At 41.3% G+C, this 27,941-nt stretch overlaps 1 protein-coding gene across 3 annotated transcripts in view; it reads right to left on the bottom strand.

Moving 5' to 3' along the window:
• The window catches only part of STK4 (serine/threonine kinase 4), a 183,483-nt gene that overhangs the window by 138,604 nt on the left and 16,938 nt on the right, over positions 1-27,941 (bottom strand). For all 3 annotated transcript variants that reach the window (XM_029611088.1, XM_029611090.1, XM_029611089.1), the window contains exons 2-7: positions 23,892-23,972; positions 17,817-17,945; positions 16,544-16,658; positions 14,168-14,332; positions 11,947-12,114; positions 11,168-11,305 (exon numbers count right to left, since the gene is read on the bottom strand). In XM_029611088.1, the coding sequence (XP_029466948.1) occupies positions 11,168-11,305; positions 11,947-12,114; positions 14,168-14,332; positions 16,544-16,658; positions 17,817-17,945; positions 23,892-23,972 (796 nt within the window). The remainder of the gene's footprint in view (positions 1-11,167; positions 11,306-11,946; positions 12,115-14,167; positions 14,333-16,543; positions 16,659-17,816; positions 17,946-23,891; positions 23,973-27,941) is intronic.

Here is a 27,941-nt window from a genome sequence, read left to right as displayed (position 1 = left end):
TTCCCAATTTCATTCCTGGTACAATGTCATAGAGCCCTGTTGATTTCTGCCTTTCCCTTCTTCCGATTACCCCATGCTTTCTTATATTCTATTAACATTTTTTTTCTCCACCATCTCCATTGAGAGTGCATTTCATGCATCTAGCACCATGCCTGAAGAAATGTTTTCTGGTGTTGCTCCTGAGTATTTTGTTCTAATCTAGAATATTGTCTTCTGTGAAAAAAAATGTGCTACATGTGCCCGAGTTATACTTTTGAATGTCCAAATTTCATCATGCAATATTTGGGAGCCTCTCTGAACTGCCTTCAGCCCATATCCTTTTGAAGGTACAGCCTCCAGAATTGGACACAATATTCTAGGTGAAGTCTCATCAATGATTTACAGAGAGTTATCAGCTTTGCATGTTACTGCTGGTTGTGCCTCTTCTCAGCAGGACCTACAGAAACTGACTAATCTGCTATTAAGTGACACAAAAGGTGGAATATAAAGTTAATTAATCCCTCTGGCCACTACTTTATTGCACATTCTCACTACCTTGAGATTAACAAGACACCATTGCCTTGAGGTCTCTTGGCTCTGCAGTTTCTCACCCCACTGTGTACTGCTACCCCAGACTTCTGCATCCCAAATGCATGATTCTGTACTTTTTGCAGAGTCATAAGGTCAAAAGCTTGACCATTTGTTGAGGTTTTAGATCACTTCTCATTCTGTTCACTACCCAGGTTTACCCACTCTGTTGCAGATCTCAATATCATCTTCAAGGCAGCAGACTTTTCCTCCTAACCCTTTGCAATATTGCTTACAAAAATAGTGAACAGAACCAAACCCCAGGAGAGATCACTGAGCCACTCCACTAAAAACTTTCCATCTACCAATACCCTCTGTTGTCTATCACTCAATCAGTTTCTAATCCAGTCCTCCACCCTGGAGCCCACTCCCAGGCTGCTCAATTTATTTATAAGCCTGCAATGCAGAACAATATCTAAACCTTTGCTGAAATCCAAGTAAATCCAATCCAGTGCACACCTTTGATCCAATTCTCCAGTCACCCAAAAACAAACCAAAAAATAAATAAAATCGGGATTCGTTTGATGTAATCTCGCTCCCATGCTGTCTCAGATCCTGCAACCCACTGGATTCTAGATACTTCTCCATCTTTTCCCTCAGTTGAATCTCCATGATTTTTCCCTTTGACTAGCTAAGACTGACCTATACTTGTCAAACTCCTGATACCACTCATGAAAAGCAACATCCACCTTTCCCCAGCCCACTGGGACCACACGCCAGTCTCTAAAGTTCCACTGCATAATTCTTCAGTGGCCTCACCAGAACCTGAGCTCCCTTAATACCCCCCAAGACATCCCTCCAGGCCATTATTTTGGCCCACTTGCAGTTTTGGCAATATCACATAAACCCTTTCCTTCTGTGAACAGCGTTGCATCTATCCCACTATCATGTATGCCCCTGCCAACAAAACAGGCAGTCCTTCACCAATCCTTTTTCCATAAATACTGAGCAAAAGTACTTGCTCGTTGTTTTCTTCATCACCCTCCTCTCAGTCTTACGGTGGGGGGGGGGAGGGAAGGCAGGGGGAGAGGGTATTTTTCATACTATCCACAAGAACTTTTTATCTGCAGATTTTGCACCAGTTTTCAGAGAAAGAATGCAACTACTCGCACTTGTGAAATTGTTGAGTGTGAAAAATATCGCAGATATTTGCAGTTCCTTCCCCTTCTTCTCCCCAACCCCCATGGAAATGAATGTGCAAAGAGTTCAAAACGTAATCTACACTGGTTGCTTTCTGCCCCCAGGAATGCCCTCTCTAAATGTGGATAAAATTAAGTGCTTTTTAACCTCATTGAGCAAGTGCAATTTTTACACAGCCAATTTACGTTGCTAAATTTCTATTGACCCTCGTAAATGGCTTTGACTCCTTAATTTCACCATAAGAAGTGCCAGCTGGGTCAGACCAAGGTCCATTGAACCAGGCATCCTGACTCCAACAGTGGCCAACCTTAGTCACAAGTACCTCACAGATCTTTTCTCGTTACACTCGCCCATGCATGGCAAATAGCTTTTTCTAGTCTTCCTGCCTAATATGTTATGGACTTTTCCTCTAAGAACTTGCTCAGATCTTTTAAACCCCGCTACACCAGTTAACCTTTACCACATATCCGCTGCCGACAGATTCCACAGCTTGAATGAATGTGCATCGAGTAGAAAAGTACTTTCTACAATTTGTTTTGAATCTATCGCTGGTTCCATGTTCTAGCATTATTGACAGGGTAAATAACCGTCCTTTACTTACCCGTTCCACCCCACTCCTGATTTTATAAGTTTCTAGCACGTCCCCTTTCTTTTCCAAGCTGTGCAGCCTCTCTCCTTTCACAGACTTAAGAACATAAGAACATAAGAAATTGCCATGCTGGGTCAGACCAAGGGTCCATCAAGCCCAGCATCCTGTTTCCAACAGAGGCCAAACCAGGCCACAAGAACCTGGCAAATACCCAAACACTAAGAAGAACCCATGCTACTGATGCAATTAATAGCAGTGGCTATTCCCTAAGTAAAATTGATTAATAGCCATTAATGGACTTCTCCTCCAAGAACTTATCCAAACTTTTTTTTAACCCAGCTACACTAACTGCACTAACCACATCCTCTGGCAACAAATTCCAGAGCTTTATTGTGCATTGAGTGAAAACGAATTTTCTCTGATTAGTCCTAAATGTGCTACTTGCTAACTTCATGGAATGCCCCCTAGTCCTTCTATTATTCGAAAGTGAAAATAACTGAGTCACATCTACTCGTTCAAGACCTCTCATGATCTTAAAGACCTCTATCATATCCCACCTCAGCTGTCTCTTCTCCAAGCTGAACAGCCCTAACCTCTTCAGCCTTTCCTCATAGGGGAGCTGTTCCATCCCCTTTATCATTTTGGTCACCCTTCTCTGTACCTTCTCCATCGCAACTATATCTTTTTTGAGATGCGGCGACCAGAATTGTACACAGTATTCAAGGTGCGGTCTCACCATGGAGCAATACAGGGGCATTATGACATTTTCCGTTCTATTAACCATTCCCTTCCTAATAATTCCTAACATTCTATTTGCTTTTTTGACTGCTGCAGCACACTGAACAGATGATTTTAAAGTATTATCCACTATGATGCCTAGATCTTTCTCCTGGGTGGTAGCTCCTAATATGGAACCTAACATCGTGTAACTACAGCAACAGTTATTTTTCCCTATATGCAACACCTTGCACTTGTCCACATTAAATTTCATCTGCCATTTGGATGCCCAATCTTCAAGTCTTGCAAAGTCCTCCTGTAATGTATCACAGTCTGCTTGTGATTTAACTACTCTGAATAAGTTTGTATCATCCGCAAATTTGATAACCTCACTCGTCGTATTCCTTTCCAGATCATTTATATATATATTGAAAAGCACCGGTCCAAGTACAGATCCCTGAGGCACTCCACTGTTTACCCTTTTCCACTGAGAAAATTGACCATTTAATCCTACTCTGTTTCCTGTCTTTTAACCAGTTTGTAATCCACGAAAGGACATCGCCTCCTATCCCATGACTTTTTAGTTTTCGTAGAAGCCTCTCATGAGGGACTTTGTCAAACGCCTTCTGAAAATCCAAATACACTACATCTACCGGTTCACCTTTATCCACATGCTTATTAACTTAGCGGGGAGGGCCACCTCACACGTTACCGTTTTGCCTCTTACACTCTTGCCTTTGTCCTCCTGCTCTCCTTCCCTGCTTCTTTCATCTTTACCAGATATTCTTCCTTGTGCTCCTCTGTGACCCTTTGTACTTTTTAAATACTAATCTATTTCTCCTTACTTTGTGAATCCTCTTCTGAAAACCATATCGGTCCTTTTTTCATATTAATTTTATTTACTTCACAAACATATATTAGTTGGCAATACTATAGCTCGTTTCCATATAACCCCCAGTTCTACTTTACAAAACGTCTCACTGTCAATAACTTCTTAATGTGTTACTCCTGAAGTTCAGGACTGACTTTTCAATAACAAACTCTGCACTGGCTTTTATATTAGACCATACTGTCTTATGATTACTGGAGTTAAGGTGACTACCTCTCCACCCTCCCAAACTGGACATTAAAACATCTTCTCAGCCTAAGCATGAGGTCCAGAACTGCCCCCTCCCCTGGGGGCTCCATGACCATATGACTGACGAGATCCCATTGAAGGAGCCCTGGATCTCTACCTGTCAAAGGATTCAGCAGATGGCCTGCTCCAATCCACATCTACTAAATCAACACTTCCACCTTTATTGCAATCTTATGTCGGACTGCATCACTAACTCTTCTGTAAGTCCACCCCAATGTAGACAGAAATGCCACCACCCCTTTCAAAGGCAACCCAGAGTGCCCCTTCCTTTTTGCATAGCACATGCATTTTTGTTGCTTTAATATATTTAATGTAAAGTATTACTCCTCCCTCTTTTCTGTATACGGTGCCCTTTATGAAAATTATTATAGTCTGGTAAGTCAATAGCCCAGTTTTAGGTCTCACTAAACCATGTTTGTGAAAGCCACGATAACTAAATCTGCCTCTGGAATGTTAATACCCAGACTATAAGAATCTGTGCTTAAACACCTTCCAGGTATTCATCCTTCCCTCATCTGCTTAGTCTCATACCTGCACCCCCATCTTGTGTTCTTTACAAGGACCCAAGCCTTGGGAGATTCATTGGGGTTTTCCTCGTTGCGTTTGTCTGGAGCAGTGTTTCCCAACCCTCTCCTGAAGGCACACCTAACCAGTCGGGTTTTTCAGGATGCTCATAATGAATATGCATGAGATAGATTTCCATACATTGGAGACCCAGGGTATGCACATCTATTTCATTCACGTTCATTGCAGAAATCCTGAAAACCCGACTGGCTAAGGTGTGCCTCGAGGAGAGCGTTGGGAAACAATGGTTTGGAGCATCAGCCCAATTTAATCAGCTGCTGTCTGCCACTCCCCCTCCTTTAGTTTAATCTCCTGTCAACGCAGGCCATCTCTACAGTGCAATCCTGTAATCCTTCTACACATTGCCCCAGGTCCCAAGATATTCAGAAGCCTCTTCTTGGCACCAGTTCTTCAGCCAGGTCTGGTGCAACATTCCCTAACCTCTCCCTTACTATACACAGGTCATAAGATATCCAACTAAAGGCCCTCTTTCACTAATATATATATATATTGCTTCAAAATGTGCAACTAAGTTATTTTGGTGCTTTCTTTGATTATAAAATAAATTGGTACCAGTCAGGAATTACGCTCTTGAACACATACTGTCATAAAGACCTGTTTCATCCTTACCCATTTCAATGGAAACCAGAAGGCCTTAAAATATCTTGGGATATGATTTGGTAAAGACCTAGCTTCCATTTTTGACTGATAACAGGACCAGAATATTAGCCTGAATACAAGACATACACAGGATGGTCCCCTTTATATCTATCTTGGTGGGGAAGGCAAAGCCATTAAAAAGTCCATTGCTACCCTGGGTCTCAACTTGCTCAGCATTTCCTCAGCAATTTTAAGATATGTGATTGTATACGGACTACATTTCTGTGGCAAAAGAAGCCTCCACATATTGCTTTACGAAAATTAAAATTGTCTAAGCCAGTGGTTCTCAACCGGTGTGTCGCCACACTTTCCAGTCCCCCGCTGACCCAGCTGCTCCCTGTTCCTCCTCTGCCCGGGCTTAAAATGGCATCAGTGGCACTGGCATGGTCTCTTCTTGCCCCCACCCCCCACCGGAAGAGGAAGTGGTGAGCATCGGGTGCATGCGCGGGAAGAAGAGACCATGCTAGTGTGGTTAGTGTCGGCCCGAAGAACAGAAGAGAGACACGGCCAGAGGAATGAGCAGCGCGGCTGAGAGAAAAATGAAGAAGAGCGTCAACCCCCGCGACAGATGGGACTCCTTTCTCCGCGAGGGCTGAAAATGGAGGTTAGAGTTGGGAGGAGGCTGCTGCTGCCGCTAGTTCCAGGGAGGGAGTGAGAGAGAGTCAATGAGCAAGCAAGCATGTGTGTTTGGGATCGTGTGTGTGTGTGTGTGTGTGTGTGTGTGAGGTAGCATGTATGTGAATGAACAATAGCCTGTATATGTGAAAGAGTATGTCTGTGATTGAGAGCCTGCCTGTGAGAGAGAGAGCATGAATGTAAGTTTACAATTGGGAACCTGTATGTGTAAGTTTGTGATTGAAAACCTGTTTGTGTGAAAGAGTATGTGTGTATGATTGAGATCCTTTGTGTGTGAGAGATCATGTGTATGTATGATTAAGAGCCTGTGTGTATAAGTAAGAGAGACAGCATGTGTGTCTGTGTGTGATTGAGAGCTGGTTTAGGTGATGGAGCATGTGAGTATGTGATTGAGAGCCTGTGTGTAAATGAGAGAAAGAGAGAGCATGTTTGTAAGCATGTGAATGAAAGTCTGTGTGTGAGAGAAAAAAAGACAGCATGTATGTGTGTGATTGAAAGTCTGTGTGTGTAAGCGTGAAAAGATAGACAGCATGTGTGTAAATGTGTAATTAAGAGCCTATATAAGTGAGAGAAAAAACATGTGTATATGTGAGTGACTGAGAGCATGTGTGTATAGGTTGTAATTGAGATCCAGTGTGAGAGAGGAGAAAGTTCCAAGCAAACCACCCCTCCTTCTGCTAATTCAAAACAATCTCAGGAGACCTGGATATCAAACGTTCCCAGGTATGCAGAGCAAAAACATTTTGTATCCTTATTTTTCATTACTTGGTCTTTGTGTCTGCTATTTTGAAATATTTTATTGGTACTAGAATTTTTGATATGAGTTTTTAATTATTGGATATTCCACTCATCAGCTGTTTCGAAATAATCTGTTCTTTTTGTTAGTATGGTTTTACTGCTACTGATTTTATATTTCTTGATTTGTTTTATAAGGATGGGTGATGTTTTTATCCTTTGTTGCACTGCATACAGAGACTCTGGCTTGTTCCAGTTTCCAATTCAGTTTTTGTCTGCATGCTTCTAGTTATGCGTTTTGGTCTCTTTGTTCCTTGTTAGGTGAGGGTCAGCACATGTGATTTAGGTGAGGTTTTCTGCTGACATGTAGTTTCTGTGTAAGGCTCTATAGCAGCCTGACTTGGTCCGTTTTCCTAATAGGAGATGTATTGGCGTCTTAAGGCCTGGTGTAATATTTGCAGTGTTGCCTTTTCTTAGGTAAGGTGGTTACTGTTTAAGTGCTGGAAATTGGTGTTTTGGTGTGGGATGTTTACTATTTATGCAGTTTCTGTTCAGACAGAATACATATCTTTTCCTTGTCTTTTAAACAATAAAAATAATTACTGGACCTTTACTTTTTATTTCCGCTGTGAATGGTAATGAGCAGTGTGTCACAGATGTGAGCGTAGCCTGTTAGGTGTGTCACGATGGGGAAAAGGTTGAGAACCACTGGTCTAAGCTATTAAGGCAGCTTCATTTTTCTTTTTTTGCTTTCATCTTAAGACAAGAATGCAATTAGATTTTACATCTAAATGATGTAAAACTCCCCACATTAGCTGTTAATTGATAGGGCATTGGTTATTCCTCTACTTTTAGAGAATCTTTTTGGCTCTCTTCTCCTGAGAGCTTTACGGAATAATCCCATTCTTCCATCAATGCATCAAGCACTTGCTACAATGGAAAAGCAGGTTGAGGTTAAATGGTGTCAATCCAAACAATGCAGCTTTTGAAATAATCAACTTTCTGGTCTGTCTTAAATATTATCTCCTGGCCTACTTAATTTTCTAAAGATATCTGGAATATTGCTTGGGTTAAAAGAACGGCGCCTGAATATAATATTCCTTATGTCCTTTCAGGAATTACCGGTAAACTGTCACTCTTCTCTTACTGTTTTAACTGGGTGCAATTAAAACATTACTTATTTTCTAGGACACAAGGTGTTTTGAAGCCTAGCTGAAATTTTAGGTTGTTACAGTTATGTGGTCGACTTAACATGTCAGGCTAGGGCTGTGAAACTGGAGAACAAGCTTTTTCTGTCACTACGCCTACACTTTGGAATATTTGGCCTGAAAATTTGCATATAGCACCACGTACCAATACATTCAAAGCAATGCTGAAAACTTCATGCTGATTTTTATATATTGTATTCTATTTTATTGTTTTCTTTTGTATGTACTTTTAAGATATTTGTTTTATCTGCTTTGCCTTTTATGCTTAGCAATTAATAAATATGAAAATAAAAGGTCACGATGTCTCTGATTTCTACAACCTCATGCGGATTACCAAACCCCTTACTACAAACAGGTTGAGAAAATATGGGAAAGTGAGTTGCATCTTAATCTCATGACTTGTCTTCTAGGAGAAACTTGTACGAAGTTGTATGTCTACTTCCTGGGCACAATCAATGCTTTTTCTTGCCCAGCGCATTATATGGACTCCTGTCAAATTACATAAGGTCAACTTTCTCATTCTAAATTATGCCTGTTTTGTATGTCTGACAATGGGACTTCTGAAAATACTCTAATATTAAACTATTTTGGCAGGGTGTATGGCATATCACTTTAAAGAACTTAAAATCAAATTCCTTTCATGTACTCTTACGATTTTGAATCTGTCATCTTAAAACACTACCTATTGCCTAGTAGTGGGAAATTATCATATATTGTGCTGTCTATTGTTTGCCAAAAAGTATTAGGCTATTGGAAAAAAAGACTCCACCCTGTTCAATGTAATCTTTTGGTTGAATTCAGTAAGCAGTGCATACAAATATGAAACAGTTGCTGCAGGCAAATTTAATAGAGATTTTGAATTTTCAAAAACTTGAAATCCAGTCTAAGTTGGATTTGTCATCTTCAGCTTTTGGTCCTCTACCGTCCAGGTAGACAGACAAATGTATTTCCCTACCTGACGAGACCCAGGAGTCCTCCCCCTCCCTCCCCTCTTATCTGTCTCGCCTTCAAATCATCCCTGCTGGGCTTTATTCCCAACATGTGATTATGCTGTCACTGGTGTTGTGGCATTAAAGATCCCCCCCCTCCCCCTCACCACACACGCACTTTTAAATCTTTAGGGGAAAAAAAAAGCAGAAGTAGGAAATAAAAGTAGTAATATGGATTTCTACTTCGATGCTGATCTGTCATATTCCAAAAATGCAGAAGTGTTTTTGTTAATATTTAGCTTGCACTTATGAGGCTTATCCATTAACCAATTTATCACATTTTTAAAGACAGCATGGTAACTATTTATACAGCCATTCCTTGCAACTATTATAATTACCACCTTAGTATCTCATTTTCCTAAACATTCTTGCAATTATGGAGTTCCATGAGTTTGGGGGCCCCGGTACAACTGCATCCTTTTTACTCCATTCTTTTTAGTTCCAGTTGTACTGCATTTTCATTACCAATCAATCCCTTTTACAGTCAAAATTACACTTCAACTACATTTGTTTTAAATAATTTCACACAGTGCTAAACACCCTCAAAAGAAGAAAATGTAATAAGCCAATATCCTTGTAATATCGAGACTGAACCGCACCAGACTGCTCTAAATCCCAAAAAGCTTCTGAAGGACCTGCAGAGGAAGTATACATCTCCCAAATACGATGAAGGACCACCAGGAAGTGAAGGATTCACAGGGCCTGTACTGACAAATCATCACCTGTAATAAAGAAGAAAGCTGTCCCATGCCTGCATACAAATGAAGTCCTCTGGTCTCCACGATGGGCAGCGGGAGGGAGGAAAGCAGTCTTAGCAGCAGCAGTTCGGGAGAGGCACAGACGCCGACATGAGGTGGTGCTGCAGAGGGCGGCGTGCCAGCAGGGCCCCCAACGGTGGAGGAAGGACCGAGATCCGCAGCAGCGCTGCAGAGGCCAGAGTGGTGCTACTCAAACCTCACAGTACTGTCCCGTCATTAGATGGGCTTAAGTACTAGTTTGCTATATTTTAGCAATGCATAAACGTGAGTTTCGCTTCAGCATAGGTTTTCTGAATCAGCTTTTAAATCACCTTTTTAAATAAATTATTTACTATTTGCTGCTTCCATGTGCTGTGGCAGGAGCCCATAACACCAGCTACATAGCAGCCTGCCCACAAGGCCAAAAGCAAAAGTAAAAGGTGGTGAGGGCATGAAACTGGGCAGCCTAGGTGGGGGATAAAGGGGCAGCATGCACAGCCCTTGGTCTCTGTTCCAGAGGACTGTGGGTACCATCCGCCTGGAAGATGTAGGGGGCTGGGGTGGGTTGGCAGGAAGGAGAAGCTCATCCCAGGATGGACAAAAAGAGGCTTCATTGAGACTAGACAACTAAGTCTTCCCCGGTGAGCTCATCCCTACCCGATGGCAAGTCTGTGTAATGTTGAGAGACTGTGCAGGCATGCTCCCGGGTATGTCTGGCAAGTAGCAACCCACCTTGTAGTGGGAAGCCAGGTCTGTCCAGCAGGCTGCAATAAGTAGGTTGCACGGGCCGAGTCTATCTGATAGGCCATGAATTTCATCTCACTGGCTAAGTCTGCCTCGGAGACCGGCAACAGGAAAAGCACAATTGTACTGCCTGCACTCATGCCGCATTAACCAAACTGAACCCGGGATCACAGAAGGGAATGTCATATTAAGGTATTCACTTTTGGGATGTATGCAGCTGCTCAATGTGTCACTGAATAAAGCTGCAACCAATTGATTCCACTATTCCTGCCCTCCAGCCTGCTTGCATTTTGCCCTTAAGCTGGGAAAAAGGGAGGCAATCAGGGTCCCCCTCCCATGCTGTGCTGGCGTTGTGTATGCAGATAGCTTAAAAGATGCAATACAGTGTTTCTCAACCAGGTCCTGGAGTACATCCTAGACTGTCTGTTTTTCAGGATATCCACGATGGACATGCATGAAACAGACTTGCATGAACTGCCTCTAATGCACGCAGATCTGTGTCACGCATATCCATTGTGATTATTCTGAAAACCGGATGGGATAGGGATATTCCAGGACCAGCTTGAGAATTGCTAATAATGCACTCCATGAGAGAGTTCAGGGCTGCAAAACTATCAGAGGAAGTTTAATAGCTGGAGCAGTCTGAACAGTAAAATGACTTGGTTCTGTAAGATTACCTGTATTATAAGGACAGACTTCCTAAATCATTCTTCAGCTGATAAACTAGCACAGCTTACAAGTACCTGGAGAAGCTGAGTGGCTGTTGCCCTTTGCTCGGGGTTCTTCACGAGACACTGCTTCACAAAATCTGTGAAACCGTCCGACCAGAGCTCAGGTTTACGGAATGTTGGTGGAGGATTTGTAGGGATCATAAAAATGGCCTGAAAATGAGCAGACAATATAAAAAGATAAGCATTCTACGGCTTGCTGAGTGGCATTTAAAAATGCACTGCTGTAGGTGGTTAGTACTGATTAGAAAAGGACAATATCCTTAATTAGTCTGATCAACAAGGTCAACAGAAGCAGCGATTAGGTCACTCAGCTTTGAATCTCCCCAGTACCATAAATACTAGACCTATTTTTCATTTACTCCAGAAAACAGTATGTAATGTATTCTAATAAACAATCAGTATTCCAATCAAGAGCCTCCCGGGGAACAAAGTTTCAAGGAACTGAATTGGGTACCTTCCAATCTACAAATTCTCAAAATAAAGTCAAATGAAGAGCTGGATCTCTTGGCCCATCCTGTTCTCTGATCAGGAAATACTGTCATACAGTCTACACATAGCATGCAGTATAATTACCTCTCATGAAACAAATGTGACACAATAACATAAGGCTGGACACCCAACCCAAATATTAAATACTCTACCAAGTGCCATGATCTGCTGGATCAGGTATTCCTAATTGTTGTATGCTTTTAAAATGAAAGAAAATCATTTCCACATGGTGTGCGTGCTATAACAGTAAATATAATTTCTTACTCTGAGTTCTGTTAAGTGCAGAAGACTTTAACCCTTACCCTCATTGGATGAATATCAGCATATGGTGGTTTTCCTTCAGCCATTTCTAATGCAGTTATTCCCAATGACCAAATATCAGCTACACAGTTATAGCCAATCTCCTGAATTACTTCAGGAGCCATCCAAAATGGGGTCCCTATAACGGTGTTCCGTTTTGCCATAGTATCCTAAGACATAAGAAAACAAAAGTAAAATGACAAAAATCCTGCTTGTAGCAAAAATTAAAAGCTATCCTCCCAACTATGTCACGTAAAAGAAAAAAAAAGTGGTATTATAATGTAAAACTGTAGATTTAACACAAAATCGCCTGTTTTCCTCCAGTACATTTTGAAAGTGGCCCTGGGGTGTCCAAGCACTGAAGATGTTGCTACGTCACAGAGGACTGTGTATAATCCTAGCACTCCAAAAACATGCATATTGTCTATATAAGTGCAGACTGAGTCCTGTGACAGCACAGTAGACTGGCAGAAATGGGCAGACTGGGTGGATCAGGTGGTTCTCACCTGCCGATGAATTCTATGTCTAGATACAAAAGAATATAAAACTATTAAGTGTTAATTTTCAAGGTCTATAATTCTAATATATTAACAAGCCCTCTGTGGGGTGGGATGGGGTAGGGGGTTGTCAGACACAGAGAGGGAGAAATTTTTTATAAAGCAGAACACATGGCATCTTCATTTTGCATCCTCAGAACTCTAGCATGCATTCGTGGTGTCATTAGTTCCATTTGTAAGACTGGTTCAGCAGTTGCCTCATCAGTAATCAATTAGGGTAACACCATAGCAAGTACCCTTGTGAAAACACCTTTGACAAATTTTGGCCTAGGAGTAAGCTGGTCAAGACCTAAAAGTGATCAGGTCCTTTAAAACAGCTGTGCCACCTAAAATCTGCCACGAGCAGGACAACTAGCCTTATTGAAGTAAAGCAGCAGAACAGACAAGGTTGGGTTCCCCCTCCCCAAACATTTACCTATTTGGGGAGGAGAGGATAGTTAAAAGCTAAATTAACTGAAAGCTACTGGGGGCCTTCAGTCTCTCTCTTCCCCCTGCTTCAATTCACTTGCATGCCAATTTTAATTTTGCTACAAGTTGAGGAATCTGCATCTATTGATACTTTCTCTGCTAAGCATAAAGGTCCATCTTTGGAAAGCACAGTCACGTGTAGGAGTCAGGTCAGCTTAAAGCTAGTTCTGTACAGCAACAATATACAAACTTCTAGTCTTGAAAAAAAACCCAAAAAAACCACACTCATCTCACTAGGCCGCATCAAATACATTTATACTCCAGTATGAATGTTTAACTCACAATAGGCAACTGAAGCCCTATTTGGATCATTTTGCTTTCTGGACAGTGGTTTCATCTTTAATCCTGGGGAGTTAGATTATTGTAATGTTTTGTTGATAATGCCGATTGCTGTGATCAAGAAGTTGCAACATATTCAAAATAGTGCTAGGTTAATCTGCGATAAGAGTAGAAATGAGAGTGCTACTCCATTGATTATGGGGGTTGGAGTTTAAATTACTAACAATGATTTTTCACTGTTTGAGGGTAATGGTCCAAAATACTTGTACATTTTGGAATGATATGTTCCTAGTCAGATTTTGCAGTCTTCGCAGGGTTTCCAATTGTCAACTTCAGTGGGCTTTTACTAGTACAACTCCAACCCTAGGGAACATGTTACCAATTGTGGTGTGGTTGGGACTGAACCATCTGAAATTCCAGAAACATGCAAAGGCTTTCCTGTTCCTTAGTGCTTGAGTGGATGGGGGTTGCAGGAGTAAAAGGTTTAGCTATGAAGAGGGCAATTGCTTTTTTGTTTTTAAATTTTTATGGATGTTTTTTTATCGTAAACCGCTCTGATAGTTTTGCTCATGGTGCAGTATATATATTTTTAAATAAATTCTAAAAAAAAAATAAAAAAATTTGTTAGGTCAAAACAGATTACTTAATGCATAGCTTGATCACATCAGATAGCAGCTTTGGATAAATAGTGTCCAAAACCAAATTATAAACATTAACATTACCTAATAAAAGTTATGTATAGAGGACTAAAGTAATAATTTGATTGGCTTACAGAAAGCAGACGCGGCAGAATTGAAACTCAGGAATTCCTGGTGCCCAAGGCTTCAGTTTCAACCACCAGATCACACATCTTCCTGTTGTACTTCTAATAACAATCACAGTTTTGAAAGGCATCTGTTCTCCATTCATTCTGACTTACCGTAAGCTGACCTGCAACCCCAAAATCTGCAAGCTTAGCATGCCCCTCTGTATTGAGTAATATGTTCCCAGCTTTGATATCTCTATGAATTTTCCTCATAAAGTGAAGATATTCAAGTCCTTTAAGAGTTGACTGTAATATTGTAGCTATTTCTTCTTCGGTTAACTGCAAAGTCAGAAAAAACATTTTAGACTGCGAGCCACCATTTTAAAAAGCAAGGAAACCTCCCCCCACTGCTGTGAACAATGGCTAAGAACCATCATTTCCAGAAGCTGTAACCATCTTAGTTTAAACCATTTTACATTTTGCTTTTGAAGATTTTCTATTCCTATTAATAAATGTACTCCCTGGTTTCTAACAGATATGTTAAATGTGTCTTTGGTGCAGAAGAATATTCCTTCGCTTCCATTAGCAAGTATTCATTTAAAAAGATTCTACTGTACTATGAATTAATCAAAAGAACAAAACATTTCAAAGACATTTTCTCTCTTTTCCTTCTGCTCCTCTGACCATCCAACAATATAGCTCTGAACTATGGCCCCAAGACACTTTGCAACTAGGACAGGGGTGTTTCCCCTTTCCCCCCCTTCCTGCTCTCGAAAAGGCAGACCTTGACCAAGGACCACAGACTGAAGCTCCTTCTGAAACCCAATGCGCTCGGACCCTGCAGTCTGTGCGACGGCCGAGACTCCCTTCCCCCTCCATCCACAAGGGGAGCTGTGAACCCCATCCCAGCCCCGGCCAGCCCACGGACAAGCCGCCAAACTTAGGAATCGAGCCCAGGACTCCAGTATGGCGCTACACAGTTGCGCCACTTAGTCACCAATAGCATCTCCAACCCCCATTTCCTTTTCCGTTTAATTTATATGGCTGGAAAGTAGATTTTTTTAATTTTTTTTTTTCCTGTATTTTGTAAGGTATTCATTGAAAGTTAGCGCCTGAAAGTATTTTGACTAAATTAACAATTAGGTTGTAGATGTGACATCTAATTCTTTTCACTTAGAAAATTGTTTCCTTAGAAACCAAAGCTACCATTTTATCTCTCTCTAGATGGCTCAAATTGCCCTCTCTCTACTGGTAGCTAGAAGAAACTATCCTTTGAGGAGAGCAAAGCAAGAATTAAAAGTGTGACACGCATGCTCTTTGGATCTTAATATGTATAAGAGCTTCCTGGCAAACAAGATAGTTTCACGTGAAACTATTTTAGTTTATAGATATATATATATATTTTTTTTTTTTTTTAATTGAACATAAAACATTTTCTGTTTTATAGCACGTAGCGCTGCATGTTCTCAGAAATCCTCCAAGTATCCCGAGCTGCCACTAATACCTTGTTTATAGGTTAGATTACGTAATTCACTTGAACAGGCAGGACCACCAGCACAAGAGAATCAGTCTCACGGTACCGTCCTAAAACAGGGCTGCCCTCAGGAGGGTGAAAACTGGGGCAACTGCCCCGAGGGGCCCCGCGCATGCCAGGAGGGAAAGGCAGCAGCGACGTGAGGAGAAACACAACAGCCAGTGCGGCAGGGCAGACGGCACCGGCCGCAGGTTTCCCCCCAAAAGCTGAGGAAGGGGAAGGCACCATCAGCGCGCGCCCCGGGTTAGCCCTGGCTCCAGCCGCACTCCCTAGCCGCACTTGCTTTCACTCCAAGAAAAGTGCCTCTGATCGGATTCGAAACTTTCCCTGCAGCTGCATAGGGAAAAGGAACTTTACAACAAGTCGTCCTTCCATTCAATTGCAAAAATTATATTTGACTTTGAGCCATAGCAGTTGAAAGTTGAATGTTCTAGAAGGTTTAAAAAAAAAATAAAAAAAATCCTAGAATGCAGTAATGTGGACTTTATGTTCTGCAATGACAAATTCTTCCCGATATTTCGACAGCAATAATGGAGGCACACAGACATAAATCTTCACAGTTTTAAAAAGCACCCTCTAATTATCGAACATTAGTAATTACCATTATGCATTAGTGCCAGTGCTCCCTTTGATACTGCAATAGCATCCTCTTGCAGCTTTTCCTTTAGAAATCCTGGGCACTTGACTTTATTTTGCTTCAAATACAGTAAAGATACATATTCTAGCTCATGAACTTAATACAGCTTACAAACCAACTCTGTCCTGACAGCTCCTATGCTCCAAGAGCTGCTCCAATCAATGAATTCTCCTACAAATATAAAACAAACACACATTTCCTGCACCAGAAATACTTCCTTTTTCTTCATGAATCAGACCATCACACAATGCTGATCCTTCCTGGGTAAGTCTTCTGCACATGATTTTAATGTTTAGGAAACTGTATACATTTTAAATTTCAACGATGTTTACTGTAAAATTAAAAACAAAGCAAAAAAAAAACCCAAAAAAACCCTTACTGTTTTGCTTCTTAGTCGAATGATATCTGAAACGGAGCCAGCGCCACAGTATTCCATAACTATCCACAGGTCTGTGTTTTTAAAATAGCTGCCGTAATATTTGACCACATGAAAGCTAAGGAAAAATTCAAAGAATAAAAAAAAAAAAGGTTGCTTAGAGCAGAGATAAACCATCGCATGCATTATTCAACACAGAAAACAGCAGATGAAAATCCAGACTGTCTGATGGGCAGAACTCTGAACCACAGGGCTTGCTCGGGCAAGCTAGAGTTTGTCATTTTTGCTGGACTCACAGTGGATAATTTTCGACTGCTTGGCTGACCTATTCACTACCGAAGTACCATCAACTTGCACTGAGGTGCGGGCAGTTACATTACTCCCATGCATCTGGGTTTATCCAGAGCATATTTGTCGATCACTGGCCCTGCACTCATTAAGACAGTACAATTGTTGAATATTACAATTGTATGGTTCCACCTGGCACATGAAACAGTAGCAGAATTACAGGACACTAGAGATTAAACTGTGTGATTGCTTTATGCACACCTTTATTTTATAAAAGAACTAAAAATGAAAACTGAAAGTGGATTATAATTTTTTCCCACCCCAGACTAACAGAGAGGTTGTGTTAGAACTGCTGGCACTGAATCTCTCTGTGCAATAACAGCCGAATTTTAAAAATCGGTCACTCGTGCGCATGGCCAGGCCCTGTGCGTGCCGAGCGCATTCTCAAAAGGGCCCGGCCACCCGCGTAAGTGACGACACGCGCACAATGCCGGGCCCTGAAAAGGGGGCGGGGAGAGGGCCGGCAGGGACGGCAGCATTAGCCACTGTCCAAGGGAAAGCTTGCAGCAGCAGTTGGCCGGGGTACGCAAACTACTTCTGCTTCAGAGGAAGTGAAACAAAAAAAATTGTAAGTTTTTGGGATGGGTTACAGGGGTGGGGAGGAGAAGGGAAGAGGAAGGGGGTTTGGGGAGGAAAGGGGTGAAGGTCCGATTTTTTCGCCCTGCATAATCTACTAAAATCCCTCGCCCCTGCCTGACATGCGGTTTTTAAAATACGGCACGCATATGCGCGTAGCCCATGGATTTTTAGAACACGTGCATGCTGGTGTGCGCATGTTATAAAATCAAACACATCCATGTGCACGCGCCGGGAACCGCGCGCCCGTGGACGCACACGCATAGGTTATAAAATCTACCCCTTAATTTTTCCAGATGTTAAAACTTAATACATAGTGCCCTGCACCGAGCGCTTCACCTTTTGACGTTACCTGTCACACTGCTGCATTATAGAGATCTCTTTGATGATTTCCTGGAGATCAGACTCAACGGGAACTTGTTTAATTGCAACTACTTGACTGGTTTCCTTATGGATTGCTTTGAATACGCTGCCATAGGAGCTGTGAAGCAAAAACACAATAAAACTTTGGTGATGGCCTCAAATACATTTTTAGTGCTGGTATTACAAGGACATCTCTCTCATATCTATATAAAATTAGAAAGCAGCACAAAAAAAAAAAAAAAAGACAAAACAAAACATGTTCCCCCAAAAATTATACAAAACAAAAGAACAAAGAACACTATGCAAAGTTTCACAGAATTATAACATCATATTATAAATATTTTATGTTTCCATATTTTGTTTCATATTTATTTTATTTTTTGCTACTACCTCTATTACGCAAAAAAATTTGGATGCAAACAGCCATTTCATACACAGCTACATCAATGCCACCGTGGCAGGCATTTTTTATTTTCATAACTTTTACATTTCTCACAAGAATAACTTGTTTAAGTAATATCGGTACATTAATAAAGTAATAGCATGCTTGAAATTTCAAAATTACATTGCATATTAAAGCAAAATAATAAACATGTACCTCAATATAAGAAAAAAGGGAGAGGCATTGAAAAATAAGCGAAAAACCGTTACAGAAAACACAGTCAGCATTTATTAATGACACAGAGAGGGTATGTGGCTATTCACTATGTCGAACTAGTAGCTGGTATCACTCGGGGGTGCCCATCCAAAAATGCTCTAAGTTGACTAGTTTCAAAAAAAAAAAAAAAAACCAAACCACAAAACAATTTATATTCTGATATTTGATGCAACACTTGCATGGGTAGCACAAAACAAATTTAGCTCCCAATTGGAGTATCTCAGCTCTCATAGATAAGAAATCTTTCCTCCTGATCTGTGTAGATTTTATCAAGTCCGGATACATCCAGAGCTTCTGTCCAAAGAATGACTGCCTATTACAGAAAAACAATTTTTCAATACATTATTACGATCCATCAGGAAGGCGAATGAAACCAATAAAGATCTCCTTTGTGTAATCTCAACTTCCTGCGATTGTTCCAATATTCCTGATATATCCAATGATGTAGATGATTGTATTAAGCCTTCTTGCTCTGCCTGTATAGGCTGTGGAAGATAATATATTTTTGTAACAGGCATTGCAGATTCAGGAAATTTTCAATACTTGTTGGCTATACATCTTGAAAAGTTCCAATGGGGAGAGAAGATTAATTACTGGGAAATTTAAGATTCTTAAATTGTGTGCTCTCAGGGCATTTTCCAATCTTTTATTGTAAATTAACTCTGTCTTAACCAAGTTCTGTTGAACTTTCTCCAGAGCTGAAATTCGTTGATCCATATCTTCTACTTTTAAATTATACGATGATATCAAATTAGTATTGACCAAAACTTGATTTGTTTCTATTGCCGCTTGAGATAATGCAGATAAAGATGTTTCTATAGATTTTAATACTGTCCATAAGCTTTCCATTGTCATTGTTTCTGGGCAGCGTCGACTTAATTCAATTCCCAGAGCATTAGGTTGAGCATTTCCCATACCCACACTACTGCCTGCTCCCAACACTGTACCTTGGTCTGTTATTGTCTCAGTAGTTCTCAGTACTTCGGATGGAATATGATCGTTTCCCTCCCTCTTTTCTTATGGAGCTCGTCCCGTCCAAGACTCAGGATCCCCCTCTGAGGCACTTGCTCGGAGCCTCCCCGCACAGTCTCGGGAGGAGTCTCTGTTGCCGGGTTCTCCTTTTCCTCATAACCAGGAGAGCAGGCCTGTTCGGCGCGCCGGGGCTGAGCGTGGTGTCCAGGGTCAAGGGTGGGGGGGTGTTTCGCTCTTCCACCCTCCCTCCAGCAACCGCATCCCTCAGCGTCAAAGCCACATTATCTGTAAAGAATCCCTCGCTACGCGTCTGAGGGATCAAAAAAGGGTGAGAGCTTGAGGTAAATCCTCTAAGTTTTGCCTTCCTTTTCGTGTGCGGCATTTAGAGAAGGAAAGAAAAGGAAAAATGGCTCAAAGCGAAGAGACTCTCACAGCGTCCCTACTCCGTGGCCATCTTAGTTCAGCCTCACCATGGCAGGCATTTTAATCACTAATGGTAAAAAAACAAAATGTGAGCATCAAACTGCAGTTTGTAAACTTTTTTCACCAGAATATACAAAGATGATCAAAATGTATCTTAAATACAATAAAAAAAACGCTTGTCCCTTTACAGAACAGATTTAAATATCAAAGCAGAACAATGTTCGCTTTGGCCTGGTAGGATAAGTGTAGCCATCCTAAAAAATTAAGGGGGTAATTTTCAAAAGGAGTTACACGTGTAAACGTAACTACTATACTATCCTACTGCTACTATACTAGAGCAGCAATTTTCAAAAGCCCACTTACTCGAGTAAATACTTTTAAAAATCAGCCCTAAACCCCTGTTCCTTAAAACAATGGATTGAAATGTCACAGCAGACTCAAACACTGTCCAAAGACCTCTGTTTCACCCTCAATGGCTTCCTCAGGGGGGATCTGATCACAGGATCCCTTTACAGCACACATAGCAGCATCAGACAGTCTGCAAGTGGATTTTTTAAACAGGTAGCCAGCAGAGTGTAGAGCCCAATAAAGGTCCTTATAAAAGTCTGATGATTCAGAGGGATCTTGTAGATGATTCTCCATCAATAACCGATTCCTATAGGACTTGTAGGTTCAATGTGCCCCATGCTGTTCACATAAGCTACTGCTGTGCCATTGTCCGACAGGATCCTTACTGGACTTCCCCTCTTCTACTTGTTGGAAGTGCATCAACGCAAATCTGACTGACCATGTCGCCAGGGCATTTATTAAGGATGACTTCTGTGCTTTGCAGTGTGGCTTCCATCCTACTTTGACGACATCTTGGGGCGGGGGGGGGCTCTAGATTGCTTCTGACCTGTTACCAGAACAGACTTTCTGGCTCAAGCTTTGAGTGATAAGGTCTTCTGAAATTCTTGATCCTGTGGGGACCGTCTGGCCAAGAGAATTTCCTGCAAAGGGCGCATATGGGCTTTTGCCCAGGGGACCACTTCTATGCCTGCTCCATTGATCCAAGGAGCTGAAGATCCAAGGAGCTGAAGTCCAGGCTGTGGGAATCTGAGCTCTCATTATTGGTCTGACTTGCTGCTGAAGCTTGTCTATCTTTTGACTTGTTATAAACACCTTGTCTTGGGCTGTCTGAATTGGGCTATAGACAACTCTTGGCTCAATTCACTATTCAGCCTAGTCCTTTCAGAACCAGCAAAAATCTATATTGCTAGGACTTCTTCCTCAAAGGAACTGGTCCCGATAAGCCAGTCATCCAGATAAGGGTGTCCTCGCCCTTCCTTGAGAGGAAGGCCGATCCTTTGACAACCATGTTTGTTGTCTGGCTTTGTGAAAATGCAATAAATATAAAAGAAAAAGAAGAAAAAAGACAGAGGAAGGCTGTCTCCACTACCATGAACTCTGTAAAGGTCCAGCCCAAAGAGCATTGCTTTGAACTGGAAATGTTTTGTTATTGCAAATCTTAAAAAGCAGATGATGCTCCTATCTGATAGGGATGTAAATATACACTTCCAAACAATCCAGGGAGGACAGGAATTCTCCTTTCCCATAGCTACTAATACTTTTCTCAAGGATTCCATCCAAAAATGAAGTATATTCAGGAATGTGTTTACCCCTTTTAAGTCCAATACTGGCCAGAATATTTCCTCTTTCTTCGTAACTATGAAATAAATTGATCTACCTTTCTCTCATTCCGCCCAATAACCGGCACTACTGCTTCTATTTAGAGCAGTCTGTCTGTCTACTGAATGGCTCCCCATGTTGCCATCTTGAACAGGGAGCTGACAAAACATTATTTTATTGAGCTTCATCTCCAAAGCTTATCTTTGCTGAACAACCACTGTCACTTGTGATATAGATTAGCTGTTCACCTACCAGTGGGAGAGCAGAGTAGCCTTTGAATTCATCACTGGGAACCCTTGCGTGACGGTGGACACAGGGAACCGCCTTCTCAGCTTCCCTGCCTACTAACTTGAAAGGCTGCACCTTTCCTGATGGTCTGGGTCTCTGCCTGCCCTAAGGCCTACCTGATCTTTGCTGCCTCTTGTCTTAAACACAAACTGTAGAAGCTCCTGCTGGCCATGCCTCTGCTCCTAGCCCAGCATTCTGAGGTTTTGACTCTCCTAGCGCCTTCACTAGCTTTGCCAAACCTTCCCCAAAAGGGAGCTCTCCTCTGAAGGACAGTCTACTCAATTTTGCTTTAGAGGCCCAGTTTCTCAGCCATAGTAAACATCTTGACATCACTGTCATAGCTACCTGTTTGGATGAGACTCAAATTAAGTCAGACACGGTGTCTGCTAATACTGCTCCTGATTCCAAAAGTGACTTTTCATTGTCTGTATCTTGCGCATGCTCTGGTTCCATGGCTAACTGTCCTTGTTGTACCCAGCGTATTATGGCTCGTGCCACACGTCGGCCACAAATTGCAGCTTATAATGCCAGACTCACCAGACTCTGCAAAACGAGCCAGCAACACCTGCTGCTCTTCTGGCCCCACACTTCCTCTCCCTTTGCATACCTGAGACTTCTCGGATAGGGGAGCAGAAAGGGCCGAGTATGCTGCAGTCTCACTGCTTAAAGGGAAATGCAGGAGCCTGCCACTCTTGAATGCCCCGGGGAGAGGAAAAGCAGTCTGCAGAGGTGGTAGTTGTGCTGGATCTCCTCTGACTTGGCCCATGGCTACCCTGGAAGAACTTACCCACTGCCTGGGTTGGGGGTCTCAGTGGCCCTTCCTCTTGTTGGACCAGCTTTCCTACCATCTACTGAGGCAGAGGACTACCAACACCTCCCCTACTGCACCAGGCTATATAAAAGGGAAGTGCCAGGAAAAAGAACTTGCTCTCTGCCTCCATGTATTGGTAGGAGGGACAAATCCACTTGTCTGGATGATAAGGAAGTTATGTTCAGTAAATAGAAATTATAAAAAAGAAAATTGTAAATTCAATAAAAACCTTTGAGCGCACAAATATCTGCTCTCATGTGGTAACAAGACTCTTTCCCCTTGTGCAACTTCATAGATTAACATCCAAGACATTAATTTATCCAACACAGAAAGCATGGTAGAAGTCAACTGATTAGTATTAGAAATTTAAATAATAAATGGCTTCAAAACACAATCTTTAGTACAAGCTCTGAAGTGGCTTCTTTTATAGACATAAGGTTCACAATGTTAGAGCTAGGTAAAACTTGAGCTAATGTTATGATTTGCTAGTTTGCAGTACATAGTTAGTGAAGGTCAATACATAATACCAACTGTGCTCAAAAACCTAATTTACAGAGGCTTTTTTTCCATTCTGTGTGTATGGGAAAAAAAATCCCCTTGATTCAGGCCCTACATTTAATTAGAATTGACTGCATGTTAAATTCCTTAACATGTACTCAATTTCTTGCACACAGGTTATTTTCCATTGATAGGGATACAAAAATAAAAAAGTCAGTGACAAATCAGCAAAAATCTATAGGTGCATTTTTTGGACCTGGCAGTTTTCCTCTTTACCTTTGTACTTCCAGCCTAGTCGGAATCAGGGCTGGGATCTGGCACCATAAGCCTTCATTCACAACTATCCTAGGATTCCCCCCCCATCCCCAAGAGTACCTCATCTAGTCACTGCAGCAACAGCCCTCCTGGGCTGAGGGCCATGTACCAGGGTTCCTTCCAGAACTCTGCCATCATGAGTCTTGAATTCAGCCACTAGGTGTCACCATTGAGTGACTACTTCATCACTCAAAAGTGACACCTAGTGGCTGAATGCAGGACCCTGGAGAGGCTGTAAACACTGCTTCTGCAGCATCTCTAGCTCTGGCTGACCAAGGACTGGAAGACCAGCTCAGGGATCAAATCTGTGTAGCAGCAGACAGCTCTGTCACTGAGCCAGCCCCAGTCACCTTGACCTTGTTCTCCTCTAGGGGTTAGAATCAAAATCACGTCTTGCGTTTCCCTGCTTACACGGAGTCTACTACACCTACCCTTCACCAAGTTTCTCCAGCACATCAAAAACTTCTTCCGGTTGTTTGGTCAAACTGTCTTCACTTAGCTTTTTCAGTTGCCTGCATGCAGAAGAAAATGGAAAAAAAAACAAAAACTTAAGTTGAAAAGAACGATTTTGCGAAGCTCTTAAAAGCTTGATTAGGTCATCAGTGCACTAAACATTTCCCTCCCCAGAGACAAAATGAGGAAAGCCATTTAGTACAAAGAGCCCTTAAGACCGAGAGGAATCAAAATTATGAACAGGTTATCAAAAATACTTATACCAGAATTGTGTCAACCTAATTAAAATGTAGAAATCCTTACTGAACATGAGATACTGTATCAAGAAATTAGCCTGGTCTGCAAAATTAAGTTCTAAATTTCACAACAAGTTCCACTTCATCACATAAAATGGGCTATAAGAAGTTAACCATTTTTGACTAAAACCTGTCAGGTGGATGAAGGCTTACGTCCCAAATGAACTAAATTTCAGGATTAGCACCATATAAAGCTCTTGAATTTTATGATATGTTACCTACACATACCTGAACTATGAAATCCCTCGCTGAAGCAACAGGTTGTAAGAAATTCTTGTACTTTTGACTTATGAACAGTTTTCTTTAAGCAAATGCAGAGCTAATAGCAAGACATTAACATGCACTAAATTATGCTTAATCATTTACTGATCAAATGGAACAGTTTGCAAGCTTTTTCCTGAATGAAATATCACAAAAAAACAAAAAGCACAGAACAGAATTACATGTCAACTTTAAAAAAGCACTTTTATGGGTCCATGGCCTGCATGTTTGCTACAGAAGCTGCTGGGGAGAGAGAGGGCTGTGTTGATGCAACTGCTCCAAGTTGGATAGGGGAGGAAAATGGGTGGAGGGCTGTGTGCATGACAGAATGGCTGAGGGAATGGGGGTGACCGTCTCTTTTTTCCCTTGTGGTGGCTTGCTTTCTTTAGGAGAGGCACCTGGGGATCCCCCTAGCTCTGCTTTTCTGACCAGCAATGGTGCTTCCACCAACAATTATGCTTTCCATTTGTCTGCATACCCAACGCTACATCTCGCCCGGGATGTTTGTGATAGATGAAAAGACAGCAAACAAGTGCTTTTTTTAAATTTAGAACAGACACAAACTCCCATTTACAACCAGTTGTGGCCCATGGGAAGGTTGAACCAACACTACGGAAACCTAAGAGCTGCATGCATGGGATACATCTGGGCAAGTTAAGAGTGCATGGACTTAATACAACACTGGGGTAACTACAGGTGCTATTGAAAAGGCTCCTGCTGGAGTATTCTGTTAGGCTTCTGTTCTGAGTGGGGTGAGGGGACACCAAGGAGCAGCAAACAGTATAGAGCTACTGGTGGAAGCTGGGGGGTTCATAAAATATTGGAACTGAAGGACCATTACATAGTACTGCAGATTTCCCTTTCGGCACGTTTCCACTGGTCCTTTGATCATGCATAAGCATTTGGGACATTTCTTGCAAAGTGCAACAGGACACTTCTTGCACCAACCATAAGTAACGGGTTTGAGTGGTACTACAGTCTGGTTCTAAAAAGAACAGAAGACTAAAAAGTGTTAAAATATAAAATGTTTCCTAACACAATGTACAACACCAATGTATATTAATTTTTTTTCTTACTAATTATTAAAATCTTAGAAACGTGATACAGAAACAAATGAGGTACAAGCAAAGACTTTTACAAACAAAAATGCTCTTGACAACTTCCTGAAATAAAATCATTTAAAACGAAGAACTTAAGAAATATTGAGATTCAATGAAACTCATTTGTCTAATTTTCATACCCCATGAGAGTAACAGCAATCATTCTAGGTAGGGACATGAGGTCTCTGACCACACAAATTAGGTTCGGACCCTTCTAGAAAAACTGCAATTAAGCCTCACATAACTGTGTGAAGCTCTCCTTTGCTCTTAAATTTCATCTACACACAATGGAACAAGTCTTGTTCTGGATACAAAAATATAATAAATACAAAAGAAAACAAGACAATGAATTACTAAATAAGATTCAAAATCACTAAATATCTTTTTAATAGCTAAAAAGAGAATGTAACTGCTTCTACAAAGGGGAGGTGAAAGAAGCTATTTTAGCCAAAAGATCTTCATTCAAAAATTGGAAGAAGGATCCAACAGAAGAAAATGGGATAATACATAAACATTGGCAAGTTAAATGTAAGACATTGATAAGACAGGCTAAGAGAGAATTTGAAAAGAAGTTGGCCAGAGACACAAAAACTCACAGTAAAAGCTTTTTTAAATATATCCGAAGCAGAAAGCCTGGGAGGAAGTCAGCTGGACCGTTAAGATGATCGAGGGGTTAAAGGGGCACTTAGAGAAGAAAAGGCCATCATGAAAAGATTAAATGATTTCTTTGCTTCGGTGTTTACTGAAGAGGATGTTGGGGAGGTACCCGTACTGGAGAAGGTTTTCATGGGCAATGATTCAGATGGACTGAATCAAATCACGGTGAACCTAGAAGATGTGGTAGACCTGATTGACAAACTGCAGAGTAGTAAATCACCTGGACCGGATGGTATACACCCCAGAGTTCTGAAGGAACTAAAAAATGAAATTTCAGGCCTATTAGTAAAAATTTGTAACCTATCATTAAAATCATCCATTGTACCTGAAGACTGGAGGATAGCTAATGTAACCATTATTTAAAAAGGGCTCCAGGGGCAATCCAGGAAACTACAGACCGGTTAGCCTGACATCAGTGCCAGGAAAAATAGTGGAAAGTGTTCTGAACATCAAAATTGTTCTGAACATCAAAAAAACAGCTCAAAACCTGGCTGTTTGAGCAAGCGTACACTCATTGACCATGTCTACCCCTGATTTTCCGATTTATCCTTCCTGCATAATCATATATATATATGTTCCTCGCTGATATAAATTGACTTCTCTGTATCTGATCACTTGGTTAACTCTTGACTTACTATTTAAATTTGAATTGTTCTTTTCATTCGTTCATTGGTTTATTGTACTTTTTCTAATTCTTGTTATTAATTGAACCTTTTTGTACACTGTAGTGCCTATTGAATGTAAAGCTTGTTGCTGTGTTATTGTTTATTGTAAACAGAGGTGATGTTTTTAACGTGCCGCGGTATATAAAAAAATCACTAAATAAATAAATAAATAAATAAAATCACAGAACATATAGAAAGACATGGTTTAATGGAACAAAGTCAGCATGGCTTTACCCAAGGCAAGTCTTGCCTCACAAATCTGCTTCACATTTTTGAAGGAGTTAATAAACATGTGGAAAAAGGCGAACCAGTAGATGTAGTACACGTGGATTTTCAGAAGGCGTTTGACAAAGTTCCTCATGAGAGGCTTCTAGGAAAAGTAAAAAGTCATGGGATAGGTGGCGATGTCCTTTCGTGGATTGCAAACTGGCTAAAAGACAGGAAACAGTAGGATTAAATGGACAATTTTCTCAGTGGAAGGGAGTGAGAAGTGGAGTGCCTCAGGGATCTGTATTGGGACCCTTACTTTTCAATATATTTATAAATGATCTGGAAAGAAATACGACAAGTGAGATAATCAAATTTGCAGATGATACAAAATTGTTCAGGGTAGTTAAATCACAAGCAGATTGTGATAAATTGCAGGAAGACCTTGTAAGACTGGAAAATTGGGCATCAAAATGGCAGATGAAATTTCATGTGGATAAGTGCAAGGTGATGCATATAGGGAAAAATAACCCATGCTATAGTTAGGTTCCATATTAGGTGCTACAACCCAAGAAAGATCTAGGCGTCATAGTGGATAACACATTGAAATCGTCGGTTCAGTGTGCTGTGGCAGTCAAAAAAGCAAACAGAATGTTGGGAATTATTAGAAAGGGAATGGTGAATAAAACGGAAAATGTCATAATGCCTCTATCGCTCCATGGTGAGACCGTACCTTGAATACTGTGTACAATTCTGGTCGCCGCATCTCAAAAAAGATATAATTGCAATGGAGAAGGTACAGAGAAGGGCTACCAAAATGATAAGGGGAATGGAACAGCTCC

This window comes from Rhinatrema bivittatum, chromosome 8 (genome assembly GCF_901001135.1).
Source record: "Rhinatrema bivittatum chromosome 8, aRhiBiv1.1, whole genome shotgun sequence".
Classification (NCBI taxonomy): Eukaryota; Metazoa; Chordata; class Amphibia; order Gymnophiona; family Rhinatrematidae; genus Rhinatrema; species Rhinatrema bivittatum.
This window is presented reverse-complemented; position numbering and strand designations above follow the sequence as displayed.